Below are 22,870 nucleotides of genomic sequence, written 5' to 3'. Positions count from 1 at the left end.
GCATGCCTTAGACCAGCTACTCGCGACGTCTTGCGCGCGGTCTTATGTACAGGAAGATTCCCTCTTTTCTATCATGATCCACCTGCATCATCGGACACAGACTTCCTACACAACGCACAGAAGCGCGTCGTTCACATACGCGGCGCTCCAGAGCTTGCCTTAGACGCTGTTGATACAAGGAGAACACCACGCCGCTCTCAGGACACGGTCTAGATACATGTCCATAAGTCACAGTGATAGAAAGATATGCGAAAACCTGGTGTACAAGTGTACATGAGTATGATTCAAGAAGACGAAAATGCAGTAATCAAGGTATGTCGAAAGTGAACCAAGAATACCAATCAAGAGCCGGTGTGAGATGCACTGCACAAGAGTGTTGCGTCGTAGTCGACAGACAAGTCCATCGTAGGTCCATATTCCTCCGACATAGAGCGTCCATATGGCAAAGGCGAATGCGCTACACTGTCACTTCGCTCTTGAGCTGCTTGCGGATTCTATCCTAAAATCGAGTCAGCGATAACACGCTAGTGATGATTGTTACAGACTGTACCTGCAGGTGTACATTCTCGCTGACGATGGAATCTATCAACGTCTCAAGTTCGACGACACGCTGACGTGTACATCTTCTTGGCAATGTTTTCAGCACGTTGTACCATACGCGCACCGTAGGACGCTGGTGATACGAAGAGTACTGTCGTCCGGCAAGAGTCGACTGTCAGGCAGTAAGTAATATTTTGACGACGGGAGCAGACCAAAGGAAGACTCTACCTTCAGCTCTGCGTTCGTAGCCTTGAGGCGGTGCAAGTCGAACTGACGACAAAGATATGCAGACACTCGCTTCTCCTCATCTTCATCACTGGATGACGGTCAAACACAGACATATTAGTTACAATGAGTAGAGGTACTCACTCAGGTACAGTCATCGCCTTCCGCAACCACAACCAATAGCCGTAGTCAGGAACCGTCCTTGGTATGTCCAGCCTCGGCGGGCCACGCGTGTACCATTCCAGACGAGCTGACGGACGCTCACCACGTTGGCTTGCCGGATCGCAGTGCAGCAGGTACGAGTCGTACTGAAAGATATCATTATCATGGTGGCTATCGACTGTCAGTACTACGGACTGCGTCGCGCAATGAGTGCTTACTGAGATCCAGTAAACTTCACCGTTAGGCTGATATCGTCTCCAATGTACTGCACTCCAGTAGCAAAACCGTGCTGCTCAGGCGTCGACACACCATCTATGATGTCCCAACCGCGCGCCTTGTACTTGTTGATCGCACCAGTCGCATCTGCCTTGGTTTGCAAGCGCAAACCCCGACCGCGCAAAGTCTCCAAGGGATACATAGATACGGCCCGACTACTAGTCAAGAAGTTCATCACTGGCGCTAAGTTGGGCTCAGCAATAACCCTCGTAGACGACGCGAACGCGACTCACTACTGTGATACGCGAGAATGCAGTCGAGAAGAGAACCCTCGTTTACGATTAGTTGAATACGGAGGTCAGGATCGCGGACACCACAGAAGTTGAAGACCTGTGTAAGTAGACCAGCGTATGCGTGCTCGGGGTTGTCTTCATCTCCCGAGATGTCGTCGTCGTCGTCGCTGTCGTCGTCGTCGTTGTCGTCGTCGTTGTTGTCGAGAATAGAAGATGCGTCCGTCATCTCTACGTCAACATCGTCGTGCACGCTGTCGGTATCGTTGTCGTCGTCGTCCATGACATGAAAGGGGATCGGGATATTGCCCATGTCGACATCGTTGTGCTCGTTGCTACTATCATCCTCTTCGTCCCCTTGCTCCCTAATATCGTATGTTAGCGCGCGTCGTTCACAATATCAACAACCTCACCAATCGACTGGCAAACATCGCTCAATGCTGTCGTGCTGGTTTCGAGGTACAAATCTGTAGCCGCTGCGTTCGAGATATCTAGCCATGTCCAACGCATGCTCGTTCTTGATGTAGAGATCGAGGTCGGATGTCGGCCAATGGTGACCAGTGAAGAACGAAAGAGCGGTAGAGCCACCGATGATCGAGCAGGTACGAGCTTGTATCGCCTGGAAGGAGTGAATGTCGTCGAAGAACCGACAGAGTACGGAGTCCGCGTTGTAGTCGTTCACAAGGAAGTCGGAGACAGTTGCGCGCATAGTAGAAGAGGTGAGCGCCAAGTTCCACAAGTCAGGTCGTCGGAGCCACTTCAGAATCTCCCGCACGATGTCGTAGGCGCTGCTCGAAAGTGTCATCCACACAGAGAACGACTGCTTTGCTGTGATACTCACAGTCCCGAGAACATGTCACCCCCCGTAAAAGCAGCGATGGTACTCATCGTGTGAGGGAGCAAAGGTACGACTGGACGTAGGGAAGAAGTTGGCAGAATAAGCGCCGGCAAACTCTAATGCGCGGACTTAGCCGTCGATCACCACGAGGCGACGCACCCAATGAAAAGTAAAAGCCAGGCAGCGTTGTGCAGACGGCATTCAGAGGAGAGCTATAAGATAGTTGTATACATGAAAGAGTGTGAACTACGAAGAAGGAGTGTTGGTGCAGTAAGTACCACAATGTACTCAAGTTCGAAACAGATACTACTGAGAATATTCGCCGAGGACAACAACGTACAAGATATTGAACTGCAGATTATACGCCGGGTAAGAAGGCTGGTTGCCGATCCACATAGTCGGAGTGTACGCCACTGTCGCGACGGCATTCTTGGGCAACGGACCCTCAAGGATAGGGAGCGACTTCGGCCACATCGAGATATCCTCTGGAAGGGCGGTCTTACGCGCATCATAAACCGGAACTGACGAAAATGAGCGAACGAGCTGGTAATGACCAGAGAGGTGCGTACCGTCGTCGTTCGTGTTCAACTCGAAAGCAGAACGACGAGGCGCCCTGTTCGAAGATACGTTGCCCCGGACAGCGGCGCTCTGCTGAACACTTCCACCTACGGGTGATCGTCAGAAAAGCCTCGATTACCGACCAAGAACAGGCTTACCGGGCCTCTCGTAAGGCGGGATTGTCGCGATGCGCAATGCATTATCCCAAGATAAGCAGTTGAGCGTGTACTGGCCAAAGAGAGTGCAGAAGAAACACACGGTAGCCTCAAAGAAACCGTAGAAAGGAGAAACGATAACGTAGCGTTGAGGACGAGGGCCATTCGACGGAGTGTCGAGTCTCCAGTACCGGATAATGCCCGTGGTTAGCGCTACCGCTGGTGCTCGGCTACCACTGACGACACAACGGTACCGAGGGGTCGACGACGGCCCGGAGACCTTCACCGCAGAGAAGTCGGAGACGTTGGCGTTCGCAGGATTGACGTAAGGCCCTACGCGACGAAACTTGACAACAGCGAAAAGGTTTCTGCAGCGAATCAGCATTTCGGGGTATACTGGACATCGACGGTGATACTCACTGTGCACCCAAGTCACTCATCTGCGCCAGCACATCATCAAACACGGGATAGTCCCAGCCCTTGGGATTATGCTCAATGTTGAGCCCGCATGCCCTACAAGCATTCAATGATTGGGATAGCCCGAGAAGAAGAATCAAACATACCGTGGAAGTGGTTCATAATCAATATGATATCCAATCTCCTGCAGCGTTGGGCTGAGGAAATCCCGCCAATGAAACGCGTCCTCGCCGTCGCCCAGTTGCCTGCGTGAAGACATCAGCGCCGACAAGACAATGATCACTATGAAGACAGCGTACAACTTCGTAACCACTTGCGCACCGGCGTCGACGGCGGTCGAGCCAGGATGCAAGCCGCGGGGGGCATTTTGAAGACGAATTTCTTTGTGTTGCCACGACACCTAGCACGGTGATCGAAAGTCAGTAAGCAGGTAAGTGACGGCTGCAGATGATATACGCACATCTACATCATTATCGTCCTCGCTGTCTTGCCCACTGCCATCTTCGTCTTCCGACATGGCAGGCGCGACAAATGCGGGATCCACAGGATCGGGTGAAGGAGTCCGCGGTGCACGACCCTTGCCCTTGTCTTGCGGAGGACTAGACCAACAGTGTCAGTAAGAACACCAGAACAAGAACGACGGACGTACGTCGGAACGATCTCAACATGGTCGTCGGATCTATGTATCCCTTTAGTAACATAAACAAGGATCACGAAGATGGACAACCCACGTGTTTTCGTCATCAACAACCCTACGACGAGACAGACGTGTCAGCTTCGTGCGCCTGCAGGACGCCTCAGTCAAGGTCCGCGGCAGCTGAGAATCACTAACCGCGAGGAACCAGCTTCATCATCATCAGGCAAAGCGGGCGCTGAGTCATCATATTCGACCACATCGTCCCCAACGACAAAATTGTCCAAGTCGGGATCATCGCGGCGACGGCCGTCCATGTCGGACTCTTCGGCCTCATCGTCGATGAACGATGCAGTGGCCGCGCTACCGCGACCACGACGGCGCCTAGTGGGATGTCAATGAGAAGGAGTAACAGATAGCACGGCAATGGTACTCACTGAGCTGTCTTGATCTGCTTACGAGCTTCAGCCAGCTCGCACTCCAGCTGCTGTACCCGCGCATCCTCCGGCGACTCCTCGGGCGACGACACTCTCGCTTTCTTCTTGGGGCTCTTCTTAACCGGGGACGGCGTCGAAGGCGGAACGGGCGATGGAGAACGACGACGGCGATTCTTTCGTGCCCACGGCTCGTCTGGCGGCGGAGTTGGATCGTCGCTGGGTAAATGTGATAAGAATCTACACAACAAGCACAAACAATCACACTGACTTGGACTTCGTACCGCGGGTGTTAATCCACCGGGCCATGCTGGGTCTGCGCTCAGTAAGAGGCGGTGAACATATCCTAAAGTTGTTGCACATACCCCCTTGATGAATGCTTCTGCGGTTCGGTAACATCAGCAGAGCCGCTAGGAACAAGAAGTCAGGACAACGGAAAGAGGACATGAGCAGTTCCTCTTACGCATCTCGCTTCACCGCATCGCTCGAAGGGTTCGGCAGAGTATGGCTGGGATCTTCCGGAAACATGTCATCGTCCGAGCTAGCAAGCAATCGACATAAGACTCTGACAACATAGCGAATAGAGACACGCACTCATTACCGGACACGTATGGTCCAGGATCAGATACACGAGCCTCGGGAGGCCTGACATGCTCCTCGTAAGTCAACCTACGACGACGTCAGCAGCGTCCACGGATGGCCGAACGAGCACACGAACAGAGCGTCGTATCCGTTGGGAAGAGCAGCCTTTACGCGCGTGGGTACCACGGTAGCGCGACCCTTCTTCGTACCAGGAGATGAATCAATAACTCTACATGATACGCAATCAGAAACATCCCTTCAACCGTCAGAAATACACTCACTTGTGTCCGTCAAGGTCCAGCTGGGCCATCTTGGAGGAAGGAGTAACGGACGACGGGGTTGCAACGCTAGACTTGACAGGCGTGGACGGAAGGTTGACTCCGCCATTGCCCGCAACCGGACTGCTTCATGTCAGAAAGATCATCATCTGATGCGCAACGCGACTGACCCTTTCTTCTGTACCGGGCGGGGTACAAACTTCTTGCGAGGAGTGGACGGCTCCACGACCACGGTAGGACTGGCACGAACGATTAGGAGGAACTCATCAAATCATTGAGTATGCGCACCGAGCATTGCCCCCACCGACACCCTCCGCGGCGTCCGCAGTCTGTCTGAGAAGCTGTCAGCCGATAGCGAGAAGCTGACAGAGATAGAAGGCCTTACCCGTGTTTGTCGCCGTGGGACGGCGTTCCATGCGACGGAGAGAGCGTCAGGTCGTCCATGAGGATATCACTGACGACGAAATGAGATACAACGAAGGCATCGATAGAGAGTACTCACTGGCCAGCTCGCTTGTCAAGAGGACCCCCCTCACCGCTAGGGTCGCCCCTATTTCGCACAAGTCAGCTTAACGCCAGGGACCAGAGAGTCGGACGACGCACCCTGCCTTCTTGCGAGCAGACGTGGCTTTTTTGGAGAGATCGTAGGTTGGATTGTCCACGGCGACTCGTCTGAGAAAACATAAATAAGACCGCGAAGTAGCGGAGATCGAGACTCACCCTTGCAGATCACCGCCATTGCCTTCGTTCGTACCACCGGAAGCGCTTTGGGTAGGCTTAGATCCTGGAAAGAAGAGCGACAAGTGACACGCACGCAACGATCGACCCGTCCCGATTACCGTCAGCGGTAGCTTGCCCGTTATCGGGATCACTGAAAGGACAGGTCAGACTCATAGAAAGTGCGCAAGCAAAAGAACGCACCCGAGTGCGGCGCGCTGCTGCGAGAGATACCGAATCATCATATCCATCTCCTCGCGGCTCATGCCAGCGGCGATGTTCAGGTTGGAAGATCTGCAGATGCAAATCAGCAACGGAAAGACGCCAGGACGATGGCCACATACTGCGTCATTGTGCAACGAAAAGCGATTTGAGCGCGATAGAGTGGCAGAAAATGGGCAAAATATTCGAGGGCGGTCTGGGGTGGTCAGAACGCTGGGGGAAAAAACTGCAGAGACCGCGCACCTGCTATATACTATACGATCGTCCACCGCTCCGATTTTGGGGCACCGCACGCAATGAAATTGCGCTGGACAGAAAATTGCCGGAATAATGGAGCGCGCACGGCTGTCGGCATGTTCGACACACATGCCTTATCAGGTGTAAATTTGAGGTTCAATATTTGCACCCGTATTGCGCCAGAGCATGCCAAGTATTCCGAGACGGAGCTGGGAGAACGAGGAGGACCGCGGAAGTGGGAGTCCAGACCATAGTGTTTCGGAGATGATGTCGCCGACGTCAAGGAAAAGGTACAAGTGGTGACCGCGCGTATGGAGAGGATGGTGGTCGATGGACAGTACGAGGATTTCTGCGAACGGTTGCGCCTGCGGGTAGAAGTTAGTGTTCAGCATGCGATGATGACACTCTCCACAAACGCACCTTGGGATTTTCCATGCTCATCTCCAACGAAGAGTCTTCCTCCAACGCGGATCGAGGGTGCAGCGCGCAGCAAAAAGGTCACTTGCCGCGGAATCAGATAGAGTCCGTGCGCCAGAGCACCAGAACGCACCGGCAAAGGGCCCTTAAAGGGCGCAAGTCATCCGACTCGTCATCCCTCCTCCGCAGCACGCACGACGAAGAACGCAGACGCCATGGACGCCATCGACAACCAGAAGAAAGCGAGTAGGTGCAGCCCAAATACGACGTCGAGATGGTTGCTGAGAACGAACGCAGAATCGATCATTGATGCCTTTCTTGCCAAACATCATCAAACAGAGGTACTCCCCGCAGGCAGCTTCAACGTCATCGACGACCTCGACGTGAGCTCGTTCCCCGTTCTGCACTGCGAACTCTCTTGCCAATCGTCCTATAGAAACATGACATTCGCATTAAGCCGGAAGACAACGGGAACAAGACTACGTACAGGCTCTTTACCGAAGGGGACGTAGACGACGAGACGGAGGTCACCATCTATGTCGTTGGCGCGCTAGCTCAGAAGCTCCTTCCCCCCCTCAAGCCGAAGAGGTACGTGGCATACACACAGAGAGCTGGAGTACCCACTCACGGCTATCGTCTAGAAAGTATGCCAATGGCCGCCACTTCGTCTTCTCGGGCTTTCAACAGAGCGTCACTCTGCTCGGCGTTGGCTCCGCGTCCGTGGACGAAGCGATTCGGTCGATCAAAGTCGCCTACCTCGAGCTCAAACGCCAGGTCCCCGACGAAGTTCCTTTCCCTTCTGACCGCATCTGCTCGGACAACTTCGTAGTCTCGAATCCCTTATTCATCACTGGGTACGACGCGAACGACAAGGAGTCTATCCCGTTCAGCAAGCTCGTCGATCCGTACGGTCACCTCACCGGCTGTTTGGGTGAAGGCTGCGTTCACACGGTCGAAAATGAAGTACAGTATCTCGAGGGGTATGAGAACGCCCAAGGCGTATTCAAGTGAGCGTCCCTCCTCCTGGTCATGACCTCCGTCTAACGAAATACACAGGCAGCGCGTCGTATCCCCAACGCAGTTTCGTCCAGGCGACATCGTTCGCGTCGGCTTCACCATTAGCCTGACGCACAACAAGAGAGCCCACGGGCGACTCGAGCTCGCTCTCGTGCTGCGCTCCCTCACCCTGATCGACAAGACAATCTCTGCGGCAAGTCCTTCGAGCGCAGATCACCCCTCATACACTGATTTCTGTGCAGGAGCTAGACATGAAGGCGCTCGAGGAAACAGTGGCTAAGGGTAAGAAGCGGATGGCTGTTAACAGGGGCAGGCTCGTGGAAGACAACGAGGATCAGCCCGTATCGAAGGTGCGGAAGGCGATGACAGGCCTCAGTCTGCGGGACATGGATGTAGACGTCGTATCTTCGCAGGCTAGCGGCAGTGGTTCGCAGTAGAGTATGCATCATTGGCTGCCCGGTAGCGCACGCGTTTGAAGTATACAACGACACTTTCAATTCCGCGCTTACTGGCTGCTATCGCATGATACGCGCCGTGCAGTGAGTACCCAATATACGCTGCCTTGCCATTGTACGAGGTAAGCGCAGATGCGAACCGCCCGCTGGGTACGAGATGTCGACGTAGCGAGCAAGCGATCGTGCAAGTTCGCACCCTATAATAAGCTGCAGTCCAATTGAATACAAGACGAAGCACATATACTCGGCTAAGATTCAAACAAAGTTGGTAACATATGTTGGCGGATTTTGCATCTGCGCTCTAGCGACAAAATCCGCGCGACGGATCGCTTGACCAATGATCGCATCTTCAGCGTGTCAGTGGACAATTCCAGTGCATTCGTAGGGCTTACCTGGCGATCCCCAGAACTCATCCTCGACGACCACGATCTCCGACCAATGGTTGGTCGTCAACACTTCCGCGGCCACGTCGAACTGGGCGTCCGTCGCATAGTCGGCGACGTATTTATGGATCGTAAGCGTAACCTGGCCGACAACCGTGGACCTTGCCATCGAACGAAAGATCGCCAGAAGCTCCCAATCGATGTGCAGGTTGGTGAGACTGCCCAAGAACACCGGTTCCATTGAGTCTACCTGGCCTCCTGCGAAGGGTTAGATCTCATAACCTCGGAGACGTCGCTGTACATACCGGATCCTATACCGTATATGCGCAAGGACTGTAAGTGAGACTGGCTGTCACGGAGAAGACGCAGGGTGAGCGTCCAGTTGGAGAAAATGCGAGTGTGGACGTTGAGCGAGTGCAGTTGAAAGAAATACACGGTATCAAGCACCCACTCCATCCTCGTGTTCAGTTCAACATTGAGGTGTCTCGTTCGTAAGACGATGTTGTCGCGATCGTCCGTCCACTGCACGACGGGAGCTGCTTGAACCCCCCAGCCGCCACCAAAGCCTACACCCCACTCCATGTCGCTGTCCTCGTCAGTCGGTGCCCCTCGAAGAGTCAGAGTCAAGGGCATGTGGGCTAAAAGTTGGCGAGTCGACGGCGCTTGCTTAGAAAACAGAGAAACGATGGACGTGAGGTTGGGGCACTCGAGAGTGAGGTTCTTGATAGGCGCAAACAGTTCCCCATTATCGTACCCGCTCCATGCTTGCCTGGCGCCCGACCACCATGACCTTGAGCCATGCGAACGCATTCTGATCGACTGTAACCCGGAAGGCGCCAGCTGGTTGAGGAGGACGAATAGCGCTCTCGTCTTCGACGTCCATTCCTCTGGCAACACAATGCTCTTGACGTGAGAGCCAAAGTCCTCCTGCACGTTCGCTGCATAGGGTTAAAAGTGAATATACTCAAAGAATGAACACGTACGGCAAATCGGAGTAATTGTGCTGAGATCCTCGATGTCTATGCGACAATAATGTTTCCCTAGTGAGCGTCAGAACGAAGACCCCACGATGCAGCGCTCGACGCACCGGGACAAGCGCAAATCTTAGGATAGAGAGCCCCTACGTGCACCCACTTCTCTAGTGCCACGAAAGACCTAGGGGACATTACGAACTCCCGCAGTCGCTTCCTTCGCGTCAAGCACGCGAAAAGCATGTTCGTTTCCGACAGCTTTCCGAGATCGTGCCGAGGCAGATTATCAGCGACCAATAGAAGGCTTTCCAGCGGAAGGCTAGTCAGCTTGCAAGGACGATCCGACATGGTGACAGGTCGCGGTCAGGAAAGAGGCAGATGATGTGAAATTAGGGACTGTGAGGATGCTTACAAGCTCTTAGGTCGCACGGGTGAAGGCATTTCAATCAACTCCACAAACACACCTCGCAAACAGAGACGGACATGCTAGGACTGAATGAATCCTGCGCTACGAAGGAGCCAAAGACTTTGGGACTTTCCTACCAATTAGAGGACAATAGACTGATGGCACACGCAATGACCAACTATTGGCCGCGATGCCGAATGACGATGGTGACGAGCGCCACAAATCTAGATTCCTGCGGACCTGCGATGCAGCCGACGCCACAAATTACTTATACGCCGCGACTGCATGCACCAGAAACACCGCGCAGTCATGACACGCACACGCCCACCTCCAGCTCTGGATCTTATCGGCACTGTACTTTGACGATCAAGGAAGGGTGCTGTGAGTCTGTCACCGATGTCCGCCGCGACGAACACGATGTAACGGGGACTCCGTCAAGGGCGCCCACGAGGAGCCTTGCTGTCGTCCTATGTCCCACGCGTCCCTATCGAGTAACTTCATCGCTCAACAGACACTTCCGATACGAAAGGGTCTTGTCGTGATGGTGAACCAACGACCTCCGGTCAATACTACACTCCCACTGCACGGCGGCCATACCCTCTGCCCTACAGACGCCGCGGACAAGCTTGATCCCATCGAGCAATCCCCCAACATGCTGCAGACGGCGGATCCCTTCTATGGTCATACGAACACTGAACCGGGGTAAGCAGCAGCTCTAACTCGCGTGGTTCCCACGAAAACCTTGTATCGAACTCGAACTTTGGCGCGGTTCATGACTGATCGCCTGCATTGAAGAATATAGACGGGGATCACTTGCGTGAGCCCACATTTCTTTCCTTTCGACACTCATCCAGACCGCTCTTCATGTCTTCTTCTGGCCCTTTTGAGCAGCCCACATCTGTAAGTACGCACGGAGATTGTGTCCACTGGCAATCGTTCTCACGTCTCTCTAGCAGAGTGGGGCGTACGAAATCATCTCTAAAGCGTTAGCCGACAAGAACGCCGCTGAATCCGCACTTTTGGACGTCAATCGTCAACTCAACGACCTCAAAGCTACCCTCGCGGAGACCGATAAAGATCTCGAAAACTCACGCCACCGCACGCAGTTCTTCGTCGACAAGGTCAAGGAGAAGGACGAGATCATCGACGACCGAGAGCTCGAGATCCTCCACATGTACTTCGTCTTAGACAGTCTCGTAAAGGACTGGGTACGTCGTCAACACCCTACTCGGACGTCTCTGACATACAGAGCAGGAACGATATCGCCCCCGCATCATGGCGTGCGCGAAGTGTACCCACGGAGCGACTCATCGCGTCATGGACTGTGGTCATACCTTATGTTCCAGTGGCTGCTGCAAGCGCCTTTGCCGGAACTGCCGTCGCAGCATCAGCGATCCACCCTGCGCGTCCCATCACTGGGACAAAGTGTGTCCCGTCCGGTCGTGCACCCGCGCCGCGTCCGACGTCATTCCTCTCACCGGAGGGCAGCCGCATATGGCTCTCTCTGATCTTCGTCCCCATCTCATGAAGGCTGCCGAGTACGTCGCCGCGCAGGCCGATCTCGTAGACGAGATTACCGCCAATCGGGAGCGCAGGATGGAGAACGACTGCATGAATTGAGGGAGGGCACGAGCGCCGCGAATCGTAACTTTTCCGGACAATGTACTCTTGAATATTTCACCATCGAACGACGTACTTCCTCACCTGAACGGTTGTCTGACGCGCGATAAGTGTCTGTAGATGGCATCCATATGGATTTAATTGGCCGTGGTGTTAGGCACATCACGAAAAAGGCAGTTTATGTCCAGCACTACCGCCGATGATGTTCCCGTACTCTTCGATGTCAGAACCACTTCTAATCACCAGCTCATCCCACATAGGGACGCTCCTATCCATTGTTGGCACGGCGGCTAAACTCGACATGTACCCTGCGTACTTTGTGAGAACATTGGGAAAGACTATCAGAGTTTACGGCACGACCGAGCATGTACCCGCCAATAAGAGGGACGCGGAGTAAGCAATAAACGCACGACTCGCCATCGCTACCCATCTACAGTACGCTCCTCATTTCGTACCAGACACATACTTGCTCATCGACTAGCTGACCCGCGCCATGGACAACAACCACAACGCATCACGAGATGCGATAATCAGCTCACTCCAAAACACCATCGCTGTGCTCACAGAAGCGCTGCGAAAAGAGCAAGCGACGCATGAGCGGACCCAACGCGCCTACCTTAACGCGCGAGCCAAGCTCGAATTTCTAGCAGATGGCTGGGTGCGTCGCAACAGCCGACGACGATGACCCATCCAGCTAACAACTGCCCATGTAGAGTGACACGATCGCCGACCTTCCACGATGTTCAGTATGTCGTCAGCCGGCAATAACTCAAGCGGACCCATGCGGTCATCAGCAATGCTGCGTTGCCCATAGCACGACTCACTGCGTCGTCGCAGGATGCAATATCCCCATTATCCAGCAGGTTCCGATCGACAATCCAGCGGCGGAAGTCGTCATCAGCATGGACGAAGCGCTCAGCGACGCTCAGGAATTCTGCGCGAGGACCAAGGATCACGCCGATGCGATGCTCGAAGACCTTCAGAAGAAAGGGATACATGACTGAGTACATACCATGCACAACTTCCTGTACCACAATATATGCTCATCGCCCGCGCCTCGACGGAGATTAGTTTCTTAACGATCACGCACGATGTCAGATAATGAAGTCTCATAAGACGAGCAAGTAGCGTTGCGAGAAGTACGAGCCGTACGCAAACGACAAGATAAGAGACAGAGCAGGACAAGCAGCCTGGTCGTAGAAGGCAAGAAGCGGACCATGGCGGCAAGACGGCCCGTGCACCGATCAACACGGATCATCAACGCAGACCTGATCCAACCACGAGGCCGCGATCCTGCCCAGTAACGTGCATCATCCGCGTACGCAAGTCCGGGGGCCATGGCGAAGATCTATCCACAGCAATCACCAAGGTTTAAGCCCTTCTTGTCGGTCGTCAACGCTTGATATCATGCTCGATGCCTTCATAACAGCGAGCGCGGTGTTCACGGTGGGAGAATATGTTCTCGAGGGCGCGCCTAAGTGTCGGGCAGTAACCATTCCTCCGCGGTCTCTCAGCATGGTAAGTCTTTCGACATAAGCCGAGCCGTGGGTCATCTGAATGAGCGCACTACACCCATTGACACCGCCGCTGTGTATAAGAGGACTGGAGATGCCAGCAGGAACTCCCGATGGCTGGCCTAACACCGTCGCAGGTATGATGCACTTTGCGAGGGCGAAACCACCTAACACGCGACGCAGTTCTCAGAGCTCTTTGATCGCACTCTTCACGCAAAGGACGCCGCGGAAGCGCAGCGAGATGCCCTGCTTCACAGCGTCGTTCACGCGAACACCAACTTCGCAGCAGCATCGGCCGAAGTCGCCCACCTCAGAACACTGTTGCACCAAGCGAATGCCGCACTCACTCGTGAGCGCGCTGATCATGATGATACCATGCGCGAGTATGTCGTCGTTCGTGAAAAACTGAGCAAAATAGCGAGCGGATGGGTGCGTGACAATGCTCCGCCGTCCTTCCAAGCTCTGACAATGTACAGACGTCATCCATGTCCGGCTTGGGTACGTGCTGCATGTGCGATGCACCAGCGATGTCCTACATCGTTCCTTGTGGTCACTTGCTATGTCGCGACGGCCACGACTACTGCATCTGCGACTGCGGCTCGTTTCTCGCCGAAGTGGGCGCATGCTCCAACCATGTGGCCAAGCGGCGTTGCCCTTCCACCAGCTGTCACTTCCTCGTAGAGACCATCCGTCACTACACTAATCCTGCGCTTGATCTCGTCAGCTCCAAACACTTCTTGATGACAGACGCCGAGGATTACTGTACGAACACAGTGGACTACACGGATTCCATCCAAGAAGCTCTTCATCGCGCGAATAGACAAATGTAACCCAGCTGCCTATCACTTAGCTATACGTTAATGTCTTAGCACGATTGCCACCACCCGCCTCCGATTCAGACGTATGTGTGTACTTCTTCGACAACGTCGCTCACGCACGTTACTAAAGTACAGTAAAACCCATTCTACGCATCTGAAAAGCTGATTGAGCAGCTTGATGAGTATTCTGTGCACGCATGAACCCATATCGCTAAGCTATATACACCGATTGACCTTCTTAGATCGTGATAACTTGAACCTGGAACACACGAAATCGCCTATCATCTCATCGCAGAACACGTGGTCATGAAGAGCCCCTTTAGGCAAGTCCCGAATTTGATGGCATCCCTTACGCTTCCCGCGGTCATCCCTGACTTTCTCAACATCGCAACGATGAGCTTCGACCGCTCGGGACAGCTTTCTAATACCACTGAACCGCACATCAGAAAACGAAAATGGACGACCGGCATCATGAAGAGCTGGCATGGTACAGATCCGACGTCCACTGCACCGAACGTCGAGTACTCCGACCCAAAAGCAGCCGCGAGAGCGGCGAAGCATAAAAGGTACAGTAACAAAGTATAATCGTCCTCATACCTCCGTTTAGCCTTTTTCTGTAGGCGTAAGAAGGAAGCTGCCGACCAGAAAGCCAAGGGCGCCTTCGCACAAACCACACGCCAAAAAATCGGTGGTAAGAGCACAATGTCGTTGACCCCTTCCACTCTCTCATCCAATCATAGTGGACGGAACGAGCACCCTACACGCTAAGAGCGTCAGTACGAACCAACAACCATTCAACACCGGATGGAGGAGGTTTGGTCCACAAGGACAAGATATATCAGGATACACACCGCACTATCCCGACGTTCCTACTATTCATTGGCCAACTGGTCTGATATCAATCGCGCCATTCTTGCCAGACGAAGGAGAGGCGGATGTCGCTCGGAACAAGCTCGCGTGGGTTAGTACTACTCGATCCGGGTAGAGAACAGTACTGACGCAACCGCTGATTCAGGACGAAAGCTACGTTCGCAACGCGGCGCGCAACTTCAAAAGCTCTCGCGATCGACCAGACCTTTGTATGCACGTCAAGTATCAGAATGCCGCGCATGCCGTGGACTTGATCAGACAATGCATGTCCAAGGGAATTCCTCTCGTATTCGACGACTATCCAGACTCTATCGACTGCGCGCACTCTGCAACTACAGTCGATGACGATCCTATGATGAATTTACAGTACTGGGGACAAGATCCTGTCCATGGTGTTGTCGGCGCCAACGTACACAGCCTACGCGAATTCCAAGGTGAGCGCGCACGCCAGCAACATCGACGAGAGAAGACAACTGATCAACGATCAGACGCAGCCATTAGAGAATCCAATGACTTACACCCTTACGTCGCGGCGACTCTAGTCGACTTCAAGTCTTGGCTAAAGACACCAGGAAAGATTCGATGCATACTCGATCTAACATGCGGGTTTCCTCAACCGGACAGGATCACAGAGTACGTGTGTCTCATAGGACGATACAACTGAACTTACAGACACTTAGACGGATCGCGGACAACCTCGTACAATCCCTTGCGAGCGACTTCGGTCACAAGTACGGTGGGCATTTCACCATTGTCGCCGACATGATGAAGACGCAAGACTGGTTCTTGCTGCATACTTCCGGCTTCCTTTCCTTCGGACATATAGATGCCAGCGGCATGGCGACGTCTGCTCAGATACGGGGCGCTGGTTTGAAGGAATGGATCATATTCTCAAGCACGAACATGCCGCGTGCGGATGTCACGACCACGCGCGATGAAAGGAAGACACGTCAGGAAGTGCTGGTTCGTCGCGTCGCTGATCTCGTATCTGCGGCAAGCACTTGCTCGCTCATGCCCCAACGACTATCTGGCGCGGACGAGTCACAGGAGTCACATGAATGGGAAGTCGATGGATGCGTCTTGGAATTACACCCCGGTATGAAGTAGTCAGTGGCGCGATTCAGCCCCAAGACTCAGACACTGACGACGATGAACAGCTATCAGCCAGCGGCTACGGTTCACGCCGCGTATACACCCGTTCCAACAGCAGCAGCTGGCAAGCACTTCTTCACGTACGACGATCTTCATCGCGTCGAAATGGGGCGTCGCGTTCAGCAGTTCAGACCCGGAGTAACAAATCACAACCACAACTGTGGCGTGCAACTGATGTTAATCTCTCTCGCCGCCGCGCTACCTGCCAGGGCGGCTGCGGGACGACGTGAGTGCCAAGCGGTCGACAAGAATCAGCATGCTAACCCCGACTAGGTTTCCGACGGAAACCAATGATCGCTCTAGCGCTAATGCTCACCAGGCCACAAGACTACATGGCAAAACCGGACGATCTGCACAAAGTCGCGCGAGAACGAGCGAAACCGAGCAGAAAAACGAAGGAGAGCGGAGAACGAGCAAAGCAGCGATGGGAAGATACAGAAAGGAAGAAGAACGAAAACTCGGAGCGCGAAGCGGAATACACAATGACCATGCGCTTGATAGACGAAGAATGGGCGGACAAAGGCACAGCGTTTGACCGCCTGGCTTACACAGTTGCGTCGCGCATCTTGTACGCTTGCAAAACAGAATATGCAGGAGACGATAAGCCCTCTCTTCCGGGACCGGAGTATATTCTCGACGGAGAGAGCTGGAACGACCCAGGACCGGTTCTCGACGTCGGACAGTTCACAGACGACCTAATCTACACGCACGTCGATGAAATTCGCGGCATCGAGCATCGTGAAGCATCACGACGTCGCAAGCAACGCCGACGTGAGCAGAAGGGCAATCCGTTGTTGGAGAAGGCAGCTGGTGATGCGAGCAGGAGCACAGACGGAGATGAGTTCTATCCACCACTGTAGCGCAATCATCAGCTATGTACTATTCTCAGAGCGCCATTAGCATTATCGTCATTATCACACACTTTGCGATGACTACGAGGGGAAGCACTTCTCTCATTGCAGACGACAGTAGATGAAGAGCACACTAACACGATCCACTGATAGAGTCATGTGCGGGGCGGTACCGACATCACATGACCTTCAAGCGCACGTACACACGAACAATTAAGCGCAATCAACGCCACAAAGAGCAAATATTCTATCGTCCTTCACGTGTACCACTACCCTCATTCTCCACAACACAAAGAGTATGACTAAACCGCGCAAAAAGACGGCACGGATGACATCGTATGGTGGGTGCTACCGAATAGACATACCCAGGCTTACCCCTATTAGCGCCGCCACCATACCCCGGTACCTCAAAACACATTCCCATCGATGTCGACAGCGAAGATCAGACTACGACAAACCTCAAATGCACGGTCATCACCCGCGGCAACAAGATCAGGGCATTGCAACGCGAGCTCAAGGAACTGAAAGCCCAATTTACCCAAACGCAGGATCTCCACAACAAAAGAGAGGAAGACGCAACGAGAGAGAGAGAGCAATTGAAGGAAACAGTGAGTACACTCGTCCCGACGACACTCAACCGTTCTGATGAATAAGTAGAACAAGACCCTCGCAAAGGAGCTCAAAGCAGCAAGAGCTAAGTTATCCACGACCCGACATCAGCTCAAGAGAATCCTAGAGGAAATGTAACATGTAATGAACAGTCTTTGCAAGGCTACTTATAACACGCATCAGTGTAACATGCGCTAATGGAAAGGTCGCATAAAGAAGGTGCTGGACTTTCTGCGTCGTCGTGAATTTGCGCCCGCAAGAGATCACACCTCGAAAAAGAACCGTGGACGAGAAAGCCGCTGACACCACCAACACATATTCAAGAATAACATTAGGAAGGGTATCAAACAACAGATCATATGGTACCGTTAAGCTACACTATATACGCAACATCCTAATTTTACACGACCGTGCGCGAGCAAAATACACAACGAATTTTCCAAGATATTTACCACCCCGTCCCGAACCCTTTCACTACGCCTGGAATACGACATCCTTATACTGCATTAGTCGTCGAAAGAGAAGCAACCGCAAACAAGCACTTACCTTGCCGGCGAAGTCGATAAGATCGCTCGCGAGTGCATTCATGCGACCCGCGCCCTCCAAGAACGAACCATGATGAAGCCTACGAAACTCGTCGGACGAGAAGAGATCCATAGTGCCAGAGGTCGCATGCGTAGTGGCGACGCCGGGGGCGGAAACTTCCCCGAAGACACCAATGGAAAGACCGCCGTGCGCCGCCTTCAAATGCTCCATAAGAAACTCGATAGCGTAAGAACCGCCTGCTGTGAAGTAGATGACCACCCCACAGTACGAGCACTCGGCGCAGACGTCATTGAACCGGGCCACCGCGGTTGACTTCTGGAGCGCAATCTTCCGATTTTCGACGGTCTTTTCACCAAACTGAACGCGACCGAGAGAGTACGACGCCATTGAGATGTTGATTTGGAGAGCTGTGAAGGGCAAATCAGTCGACGACGATGCACGGCTGAGTTCGTACCAAACGACAGTACGGAGATGGAGAAAGTCTTGAACACAGGAATGTCGAGGGAGACGCCTGAATACAAGTCGTCAGTAACACGCGCCCCCATCAGGGAAAAAGGCCCGACACGCACAACGAGTATAACTGCGACAAGAGCACAGTAGGGACGTGTGAAGCCAGAAGGAAGTATCGACGAGCGAAGGCGCTAGACAGCCCAAGGTTCGCGACGTCGAGCGCGAAGTACGGCGTGCCGTGCAACTTGCAAAGTGCTGACGCGAGGTAGGTGAAGCCAGAAGAGAGGATCGCGTTCACAGACTCCACATCAACGGCGCTAATGGTGACTGAAGTTCAAAGGGTGCGCTGCGGCGCCGCGTCGGATGGCCTGTCCGAAGCAAAGTATTATTGAAGCTGCATATAACATCACTTGCGGTGCGTCAGGGAACCATCCAATCTGCAATCAGCTCGCGCTTCATGTCCGCGACAAGCTCAAGCTCAAGAACACAAGGTCACTCAACGAGTACACGCTCCGACTGTCCATGACCGCCACGATATACAAGAGCGACCGCGATGAGTCCCGAGGTTGAACGCGATGTGGTCGTGGCTCCTGATCATCCCGCGCAGAACCTACGAAGAAATGAGTGAAAGATTTAACGATCTCAACGAAGTCCGTACGCACGAATTGAGCGAACTCGAGCGCAATGCGCTCGCTGTCGAAAGCACATTGTCGGCATGAAGATGAGGACGAGGTAGGGCAAGTCACCGGAGAGGACGTCGATGAGTATCTAGTGCCAGTAGCAGTGATAATGAAACAGGGACGCTCGTCGCACACCTTCTCTCGTCTGTGTACTGTGTAAGACAATCAGCACGAGGATCGAAACGAAGCAGCCGAGAACGCACTTCATAAGTCATGTAGACATCTCCCCCACTCTCGGTCTTGTTGACCTCCCGACACGCAGACGACGACGCGCTGGAGTGACCAGTCGCTGGGAAATCGAGCTTTCTGCCGGATTAGACCCACTTGCACACTGCAAATACCGACGATCAAAACGACGATAAGGCGGAGGAGTCGAGCGCCGAGGACGATGAGGAGGTCAACGAAGCGGGACCTCCGTCTCAAGGATCCCACAAGCGTACTACAGGTCCTGGGCGCGTCGCAAAGAAGGAGAGGCTGCGGCTGCCAATGTTGAAAAGGCTATCTCAGTCAATGCGAGATGGCGGAAGGGAGGAGAAGGCAGGAAGGGTGTCGAAGGCGGGCGTGGTGCTAGAAGGTCAACAAACGCGCGCCTAAGGAGCGCGGGAAGGCTTCGGCGATAAGTACAAAACGAGATGGAGACGATGAATCGAAATGACTCATCGGGCCGGTATCCGAAGGCAAAGAAGCAAACATAGATACCGCGGGAAGCGATGGAACCACTCAAGACTTAGAAGACGTAAAGATCCATGCATCCGACGCAAGAATCCCGTGTGGGAACTCTAGGACAGGTCGGGTACTCTTCCCGCTCTCCTCTTACCTCCTTGCCTACCATCAGCCGGCCTACTTTTCTTTTTTCCAATCTGTATTACCACTTTAGGCTAACGTAGATCAACCGCGCCGCACGTGCTCGTTATGTACTCCGACGTGCGCCGCTCCTGTACCTAGCCGACTCGCTTACGATGAATATTACTTACTTCCTGCCTTCAACCCGAATCGTCCCGCGCTCGCCCAGAGAGGCTCGCGCTTGACGAGAGAGGTTGGTGTAGCGGATACCGCGAGCCGCCGAACGTGGGTGAAGTGGTTACCACTGAGCCGGCGTTCAACTCTCGCCAAGAAGCGACCACTTAGCGTTCACTAGCTAGCGCCGCGGGTGATCCCACGCGGGCGTACACAGTTCCCGCAAAGTGGACACTGTGGGATCCCGCGGCAGTTCCCCGGGACGTAGCGAGCCTAGCTCGCTCGCCGCTCTCAAATCTCATCACTCTCAACTGTCGAACTCGACGAAAGCTTCGCGTCGATCATCATCAGCTAGCGAAGTACAAGACCACCTCTTACGATCAGACGACTCGATCCGTTCTACCCCTCACCGCTCCCCCGAGCGCCTCAAATCACCCTTTTCGCCGAACTCCCCTACTTCTATCTCGCACATGTTCTCCTCGCCAACCGGGCAATCGGGGACGGGCGCCAACTCCAGCCTCGCAGCCGGCCCCTCGTCCTCGCCCCTACCGAAGAGGAAGGGCTCAACCGAGGAGATGGCTGAGGAGGCTGAAGTAGCGCGCATGCGCGCCGCTCTAGACAACGCGGAGAGGGGCATGTACGGCGAAGACCCTACTCTCCCGACTCCTCTCAACACGCTTCGTAAGCGCTTAGGTGCACTCATCAGCGAGACCAACCTCTCGCCCAACCGCGTTGTCGACCGAGGGGTGACCTACAGCTCGTCGCGAGCGCGCTTCTCTCTCAACATCGACTTCACCACCTTCCTGGAGGATGTGGTGAGTAGCACGCAAGCTGTGATGGACTTACTTTACACAGCCCTGCAAGAGGACGACGAGAACCCCGCGAAAGGCTGGCAGTTCGACCCGGGCGGCACTCTCTTCAAGGGGCTCACGGAGGCGCGTTCGATCGTAGCGCTGCACATGGCCTGGGGTATGATGCATAACCGTGCCGCCGCGGGTCTCAGCGTCCATCGCAAGTACCGCGAGCGCATCGAGGCAAAGCTGGAGAAGAGGGGTCCGATCCTCTTGTCGCCTCTCTCCACGCCGCGCTCCGTCTACGGCGAGATGCGGAACTTTGAGGACAACGAGCTCCGCCTCAAGTACCTCCTCGGAGCGGTGCCCTCTATGAAAGCATCAGCCCGCTCAGCTCAAGATAAAAACGCGCCTCCCGCTGTTCCTGCGAAGGAAGATCGCCCTCGCTTCCTAGGAGTGAATCTGCCCGACGTCGTACAGGTCCCTTCTCCCCTCCTGCGCGCCTTTCCTGACCGGGAACCAGAGCGTTCGCCTAAACTCGTGTACTACGAGGACGGTAAGCGCAAGGAACGTGCGCCCCAGACGACGTACGGAAACCCTGACCCGCTGGCGTCAGTGTTGCCTGCCGAGCTGGGAAAAGGCCTGAAGACTTCCCGCGGGCACAAAGTGCCGCCTCCTCGCGAGGACGATCCGTCGGTGCCGGGTCCCAGCCGTAGCGTTAGTCGAGGAAGGGCGCGCTTCTCCTCCCCCGACAACTGGCGCTATCGTCCTCCCCCGGACGAAACGGCGGCAGAGTCATCCGCGTCTGCCTTCGGCATCTTCTCCTCGGGCGCCACGCTTCCTCCAGGCCAAGAATTTTGGGGGCTAGGGCGCATGCGTTCAGCTTCCTCGGCATCCAACTCGCGCAGCGCGTACCATCACTCCACGTACCCGGATCAGAGTACTCTTCAAAATGCGGCCGACTCGATCTCGTCGCGCGTGCCTACTCCTTATGCTAGCCGGAAGGACAAAGGTCTTCCACCGCCTCCGACTCCAGACTGGGGTGCGCTCTACACGCCCAGTAATGCGGGAGGAAGTGGCAATGGACGAGGAGGGCCCCCTTACCCTCCGTCGGGACCAGGCGCGGGCTCCACTGCGCTGCCGCCGGGCACGCCTTCTGCTCCTCCGCCTCCGACACCGGGAGTGCCGCCGCCTTTTCCCCCGCGCTCGGGATCGGGGGGCGGCGGTGGCGGCCCGCCAGGCGGAGGACCGCCTTACATCCTGGACCCGGCAGCGGCGAGCGGAGGGAAAAGTGGACCTACGATTCAGACGAGCCTCAAGATGGACGTGATACCCTCCTGGGATGGAGACCGACGTACTGTAGTCAGCTATGTATGGCCTTTCTTTGAAGTGGCAAACAGTGGCGGCAACTTACGTCAGGCGGTCGCTCACTGGGCTTGGATGCGCTTTGAGAAGGGTTCCCCCATCTTCCAGTGGTACTTGACGCTGTCTGAAGATATCAAAAGGTTCATGAAGTTAGACGCGTACAACTTCATCGACGTGATCAAACAACAGTACCTAGGACCCCAGTGGATGAAGGACATGGCCGTCGAATTCCAGCTCCAGTCCTTCCGTGAGCCTAAGCACCGGCACGAGCTCCCTTCGGCCTTTGTGAACCGCCGTATACTGGACGCTCGGTCGCTTGGTTTTGCGGTAGAGAATTCTGTCGAAGAGGTCAAGCTCATTTTGAGTGTAGCCCCCGCGGATTGGGATACGAAGCTCATACCTTCGACCATCTCCTCGACTGACGAGCTCAAGGCGAGGGTTATCCAACACGAAAAGTCTCTTGCCACTTCGACCGCCTCCGCTAACCAAGACG

At 54.5% G+C, this 22,870-nt stretch overlaps 10 protein-coding genes across 10 annotated transcripts; 6 read left to right on the top strand and 4 right to left on the bottom strand.

Annotated features, from left to right (window-relative positions):
• Positions 1-457: 457 nt before the first annotated feature.
• Positions 458-6,398, bottom strand: SCHCODRAFT_02663894 (uncharacterized protein; the record flags this gene model as incomplete). Its single annotated transcript, XM_003033573.2, has 34 exons — positions 458-494; positions 665-856; positions 910-1,098; positions 1,146-1,386; positions 1,437-1,798; positions 1,847-2,221; positions 2,275-2,344; positions 2,431-2,483; positions 2,612-2,792; positions 2,841-2,936; positions 2,988-3,352; positions 3,405-3,497; positions 3,548-3,646; positions 3,701-3,801; positions 3,862-4,000; positions 4,051-4,080; positions 4,133-4,153; positions 4,234-4,419; positions 4,473-4,688; positions 4,741-4,785; positions 4,835-4,879; positions 4,933-5,010; positions 5,064-5,138; positions 5,188-5,280; positions 5,333-5,452; positions 5,500-5,568; positions 5,618-5,662; positions 5,715-5,783; positions 5,832-5,879; positions 5,933-6,001; positions 6,050-6,113; positions 6,169-6,200; positions 6,251-6,340; positions 6,391-6,398. The coding sequence occupies 34 exons, from the start codon at positions 6,396-6,398 to the stop codon at positions 458-460; spliced, it is 3,996 nt and encodes a 1,331-aa protein (XP_003033619.1).
• A 244-nt stretch (positions 6,399-6,642) lies between these two features.
• On the bottom strand, positions 6,643-6,940 carry SCHCODRAFT_01170256 (uncharacterized protein; the record flags this gene model as incomplete). The annotated part of the gene is made up of 2 exons (XM_003033572.2): positions 6,643-6,870; positions 6,926-6,940. The coding sequence occupies 2 exons, from the start codon at positions 6,938-6,940 to the stop codon at positions 6,643-6,645; spliced, it is 243 nt and encodes an 80-aa protein (XP_003033618.1).
• Positions 6,941-7,137: 197 nt separating this feature from the next.
• On the top strand, positions 7,138-8,376 carry SCHCODRAFT_01093244 (uncharacterized protein; the record flags this gene model as incomplete). The annotated part of the gene is made up of 6 exons (XM_003034142.2): positions 7,138-7,168; positions 7,220-7,305; positions 7,359-7,510; positions 7,564-7,929; positions 7,979-8,136; positions 8,189-8,376. 6 exons carry the CDS (start codon positions 7,138-7,140, stop codon positions 8,374-8,376), a joined length of 981 nt encoding a protein of 326 aa, XP_003034188.1.
• Positions 8,377-8,649: 273 nt separating this feature from the next.
• SCHCODRAFT_01092736 (uncharacterized protein) lies at positions 8,650-10,096 on the bottom strand (the record flags this gene model as incomplete). Its single annotated transcript, XM_003033571.1, has 5 exons — positions 8,650-8,741; positions 8,787-9,035; positions 9,083-9,715; positions 9,761-9,796; positions 9,865-10,096. 5 exons carry the CDS (start codon positions 10,094-10,096, stop codon positions 8,650-8,652), a joined length of 1,242 nt encoding a protein of 413 aa, XP_003033617.1.
• Positions 10,097-10,623: 527 nt separating this feature from the next.
• SCHCODRAFT_02491901 (uncharacterized protein) lies at positions 10,624-12,778 on the top strand (the record flags this gene model as incomplete). Its single annotated transcript, XM_003034141.1, has 7 exons — positions 10,624-10,856; positions 11,009-11,054; positions 11,108-11,362; positions 11,404-11,579; positions 12,021-12,093; positions 12,256-12,432; positions 12,635-12,778. The coding sequence occupies 7 exons, from the start codon at positions 10,624-10,626 to the stop codon at positions 12,776-12,778; spliced, it is 1,104 nt and encodes a 367-aa protein (XP_003034187.1).
• A 623-nt stretch (positions 12,779-13,401) lies between these two features.
• SCHCODRAFT_02663888 (uncharacterized protein) lies at positions 13,402-16,988 on the top strand (the record flags this gene model as incomplete). The annotated part of the gene is made up of 11 exons (XM_003034140.2): positions 13,402-13,425; positions 13,472-13,717; positions 13,765-14,114; positions 14,553-14,672; positions 14,727-14,797; positions 14,847-15,067; positions 15,344-15,410; positions 15,465-15,609; positions 15,657-16,082; positions 16,134-16,354; positions 16,456-16,988. The coding sequence occupies 11 exons, from the start codon at positions 13,402-13,404 to the stop codon at positions 16,986-16,988; spliced, it is 2,424 nt and encodes an 807-aa protein (XP_003034186.2).
• A 289-nt stretch (positions 16,989-17,277) lies between these two features.
• On the top strand, positions 17,278-17,726 carry SCHCODRAFT_02663887 (uncharacterized protein; the record flags this gene model as incomplete). The annotated part of the gene is made up of 3 exons (XM_003034139.2): positions 17,278-17,320; positions 17,364-17,587; positions 17,637-17,726. 3 exons carry the CDS (start codon positions 17,278-17,280, stop codon positions 17,724-17,726), a joined length of 357 nt encoding a protein of 118 aa, XP_003034185.1.
• A 336-nt stretch (positions 17,727-18,062) lies between these two features.
• Positions 18,063-19,479, bottom strand: SCHCODRAFT_02663886 (uncharacterized protein; the record flags this gene model as incomplete). The annotated part of the gene is made up of 8 exons (XM_003033570.1): positions 18,063-18,089; positions 18,135-18,541; positions 18,589-18,645; positions 18,765-18,911; positions 19,125-19,194; positions 19,247-19,277; positions 19,400-19,416; positions 19,468-19,479. 8 exons carry the CDS (start codon positions 19,477-19,479, stop codon positions 18,063-18,065), a joined length of 768 nt encoding a protein of 255 aa, XP_003033616.1.
• A 1,212-nt stretch (positions 19,480-20,691) lies between these two features.
• Positions 20,692-21,338, top strand: SCHCODRAFT_02663885 (uncharacterized protein; the record flags this gene model as incomplete). Its single annotated transcript, XM_050346529.1, has 2 exons — positions 20,692-21,168; positions 21,225-21,338. 2 exons carry the CDS (start codon positions 20,692-20,694, stop codon positions 21,336-21,338), a joined length of 591 nt encoding a protein of 196 aa, XP_050201473.1.
• Positions 21,339-22,308: 970 nt separating this feature from the next.
• SCHCODRAFT_01051815 (uncharacterized protein) lies at positions 22,309-22,839 on the top strand (the record flags this gene model as incomplete). The annotated part of the gene is made up of 1 exon (XM_050340936.1): positions 22,309-22,839. A coding segment is annotated over one exon (531 nt), but the record flags the coding sequence as incomplete, so codon positions are not given.
• Positions 22,840-22,870: the final 31 nt, after the last annotated feature.

The sequence above is a fragment of the Schizophyllum commune genome (assembly GCF_000143185.2).
Source record: "Schizophyllum commune H4-8 unplaced genomic scaffold SCHCOscaffold_3, whole genome shotgun sequence".
In the NCBI taxonomy this organism is placed as follows: Eukaryota; Fungi; Basidiomycota; class Agaricomycetes; order Agaricales; family Schizophyllaceae; genus Schizophyllum; species Schizophyllum commune.
The sequence above is the reverse complement of the archived record's forward strand: the minus strand, read 5'-3'. Positions and strand labels throughout refer to the sequence as shown.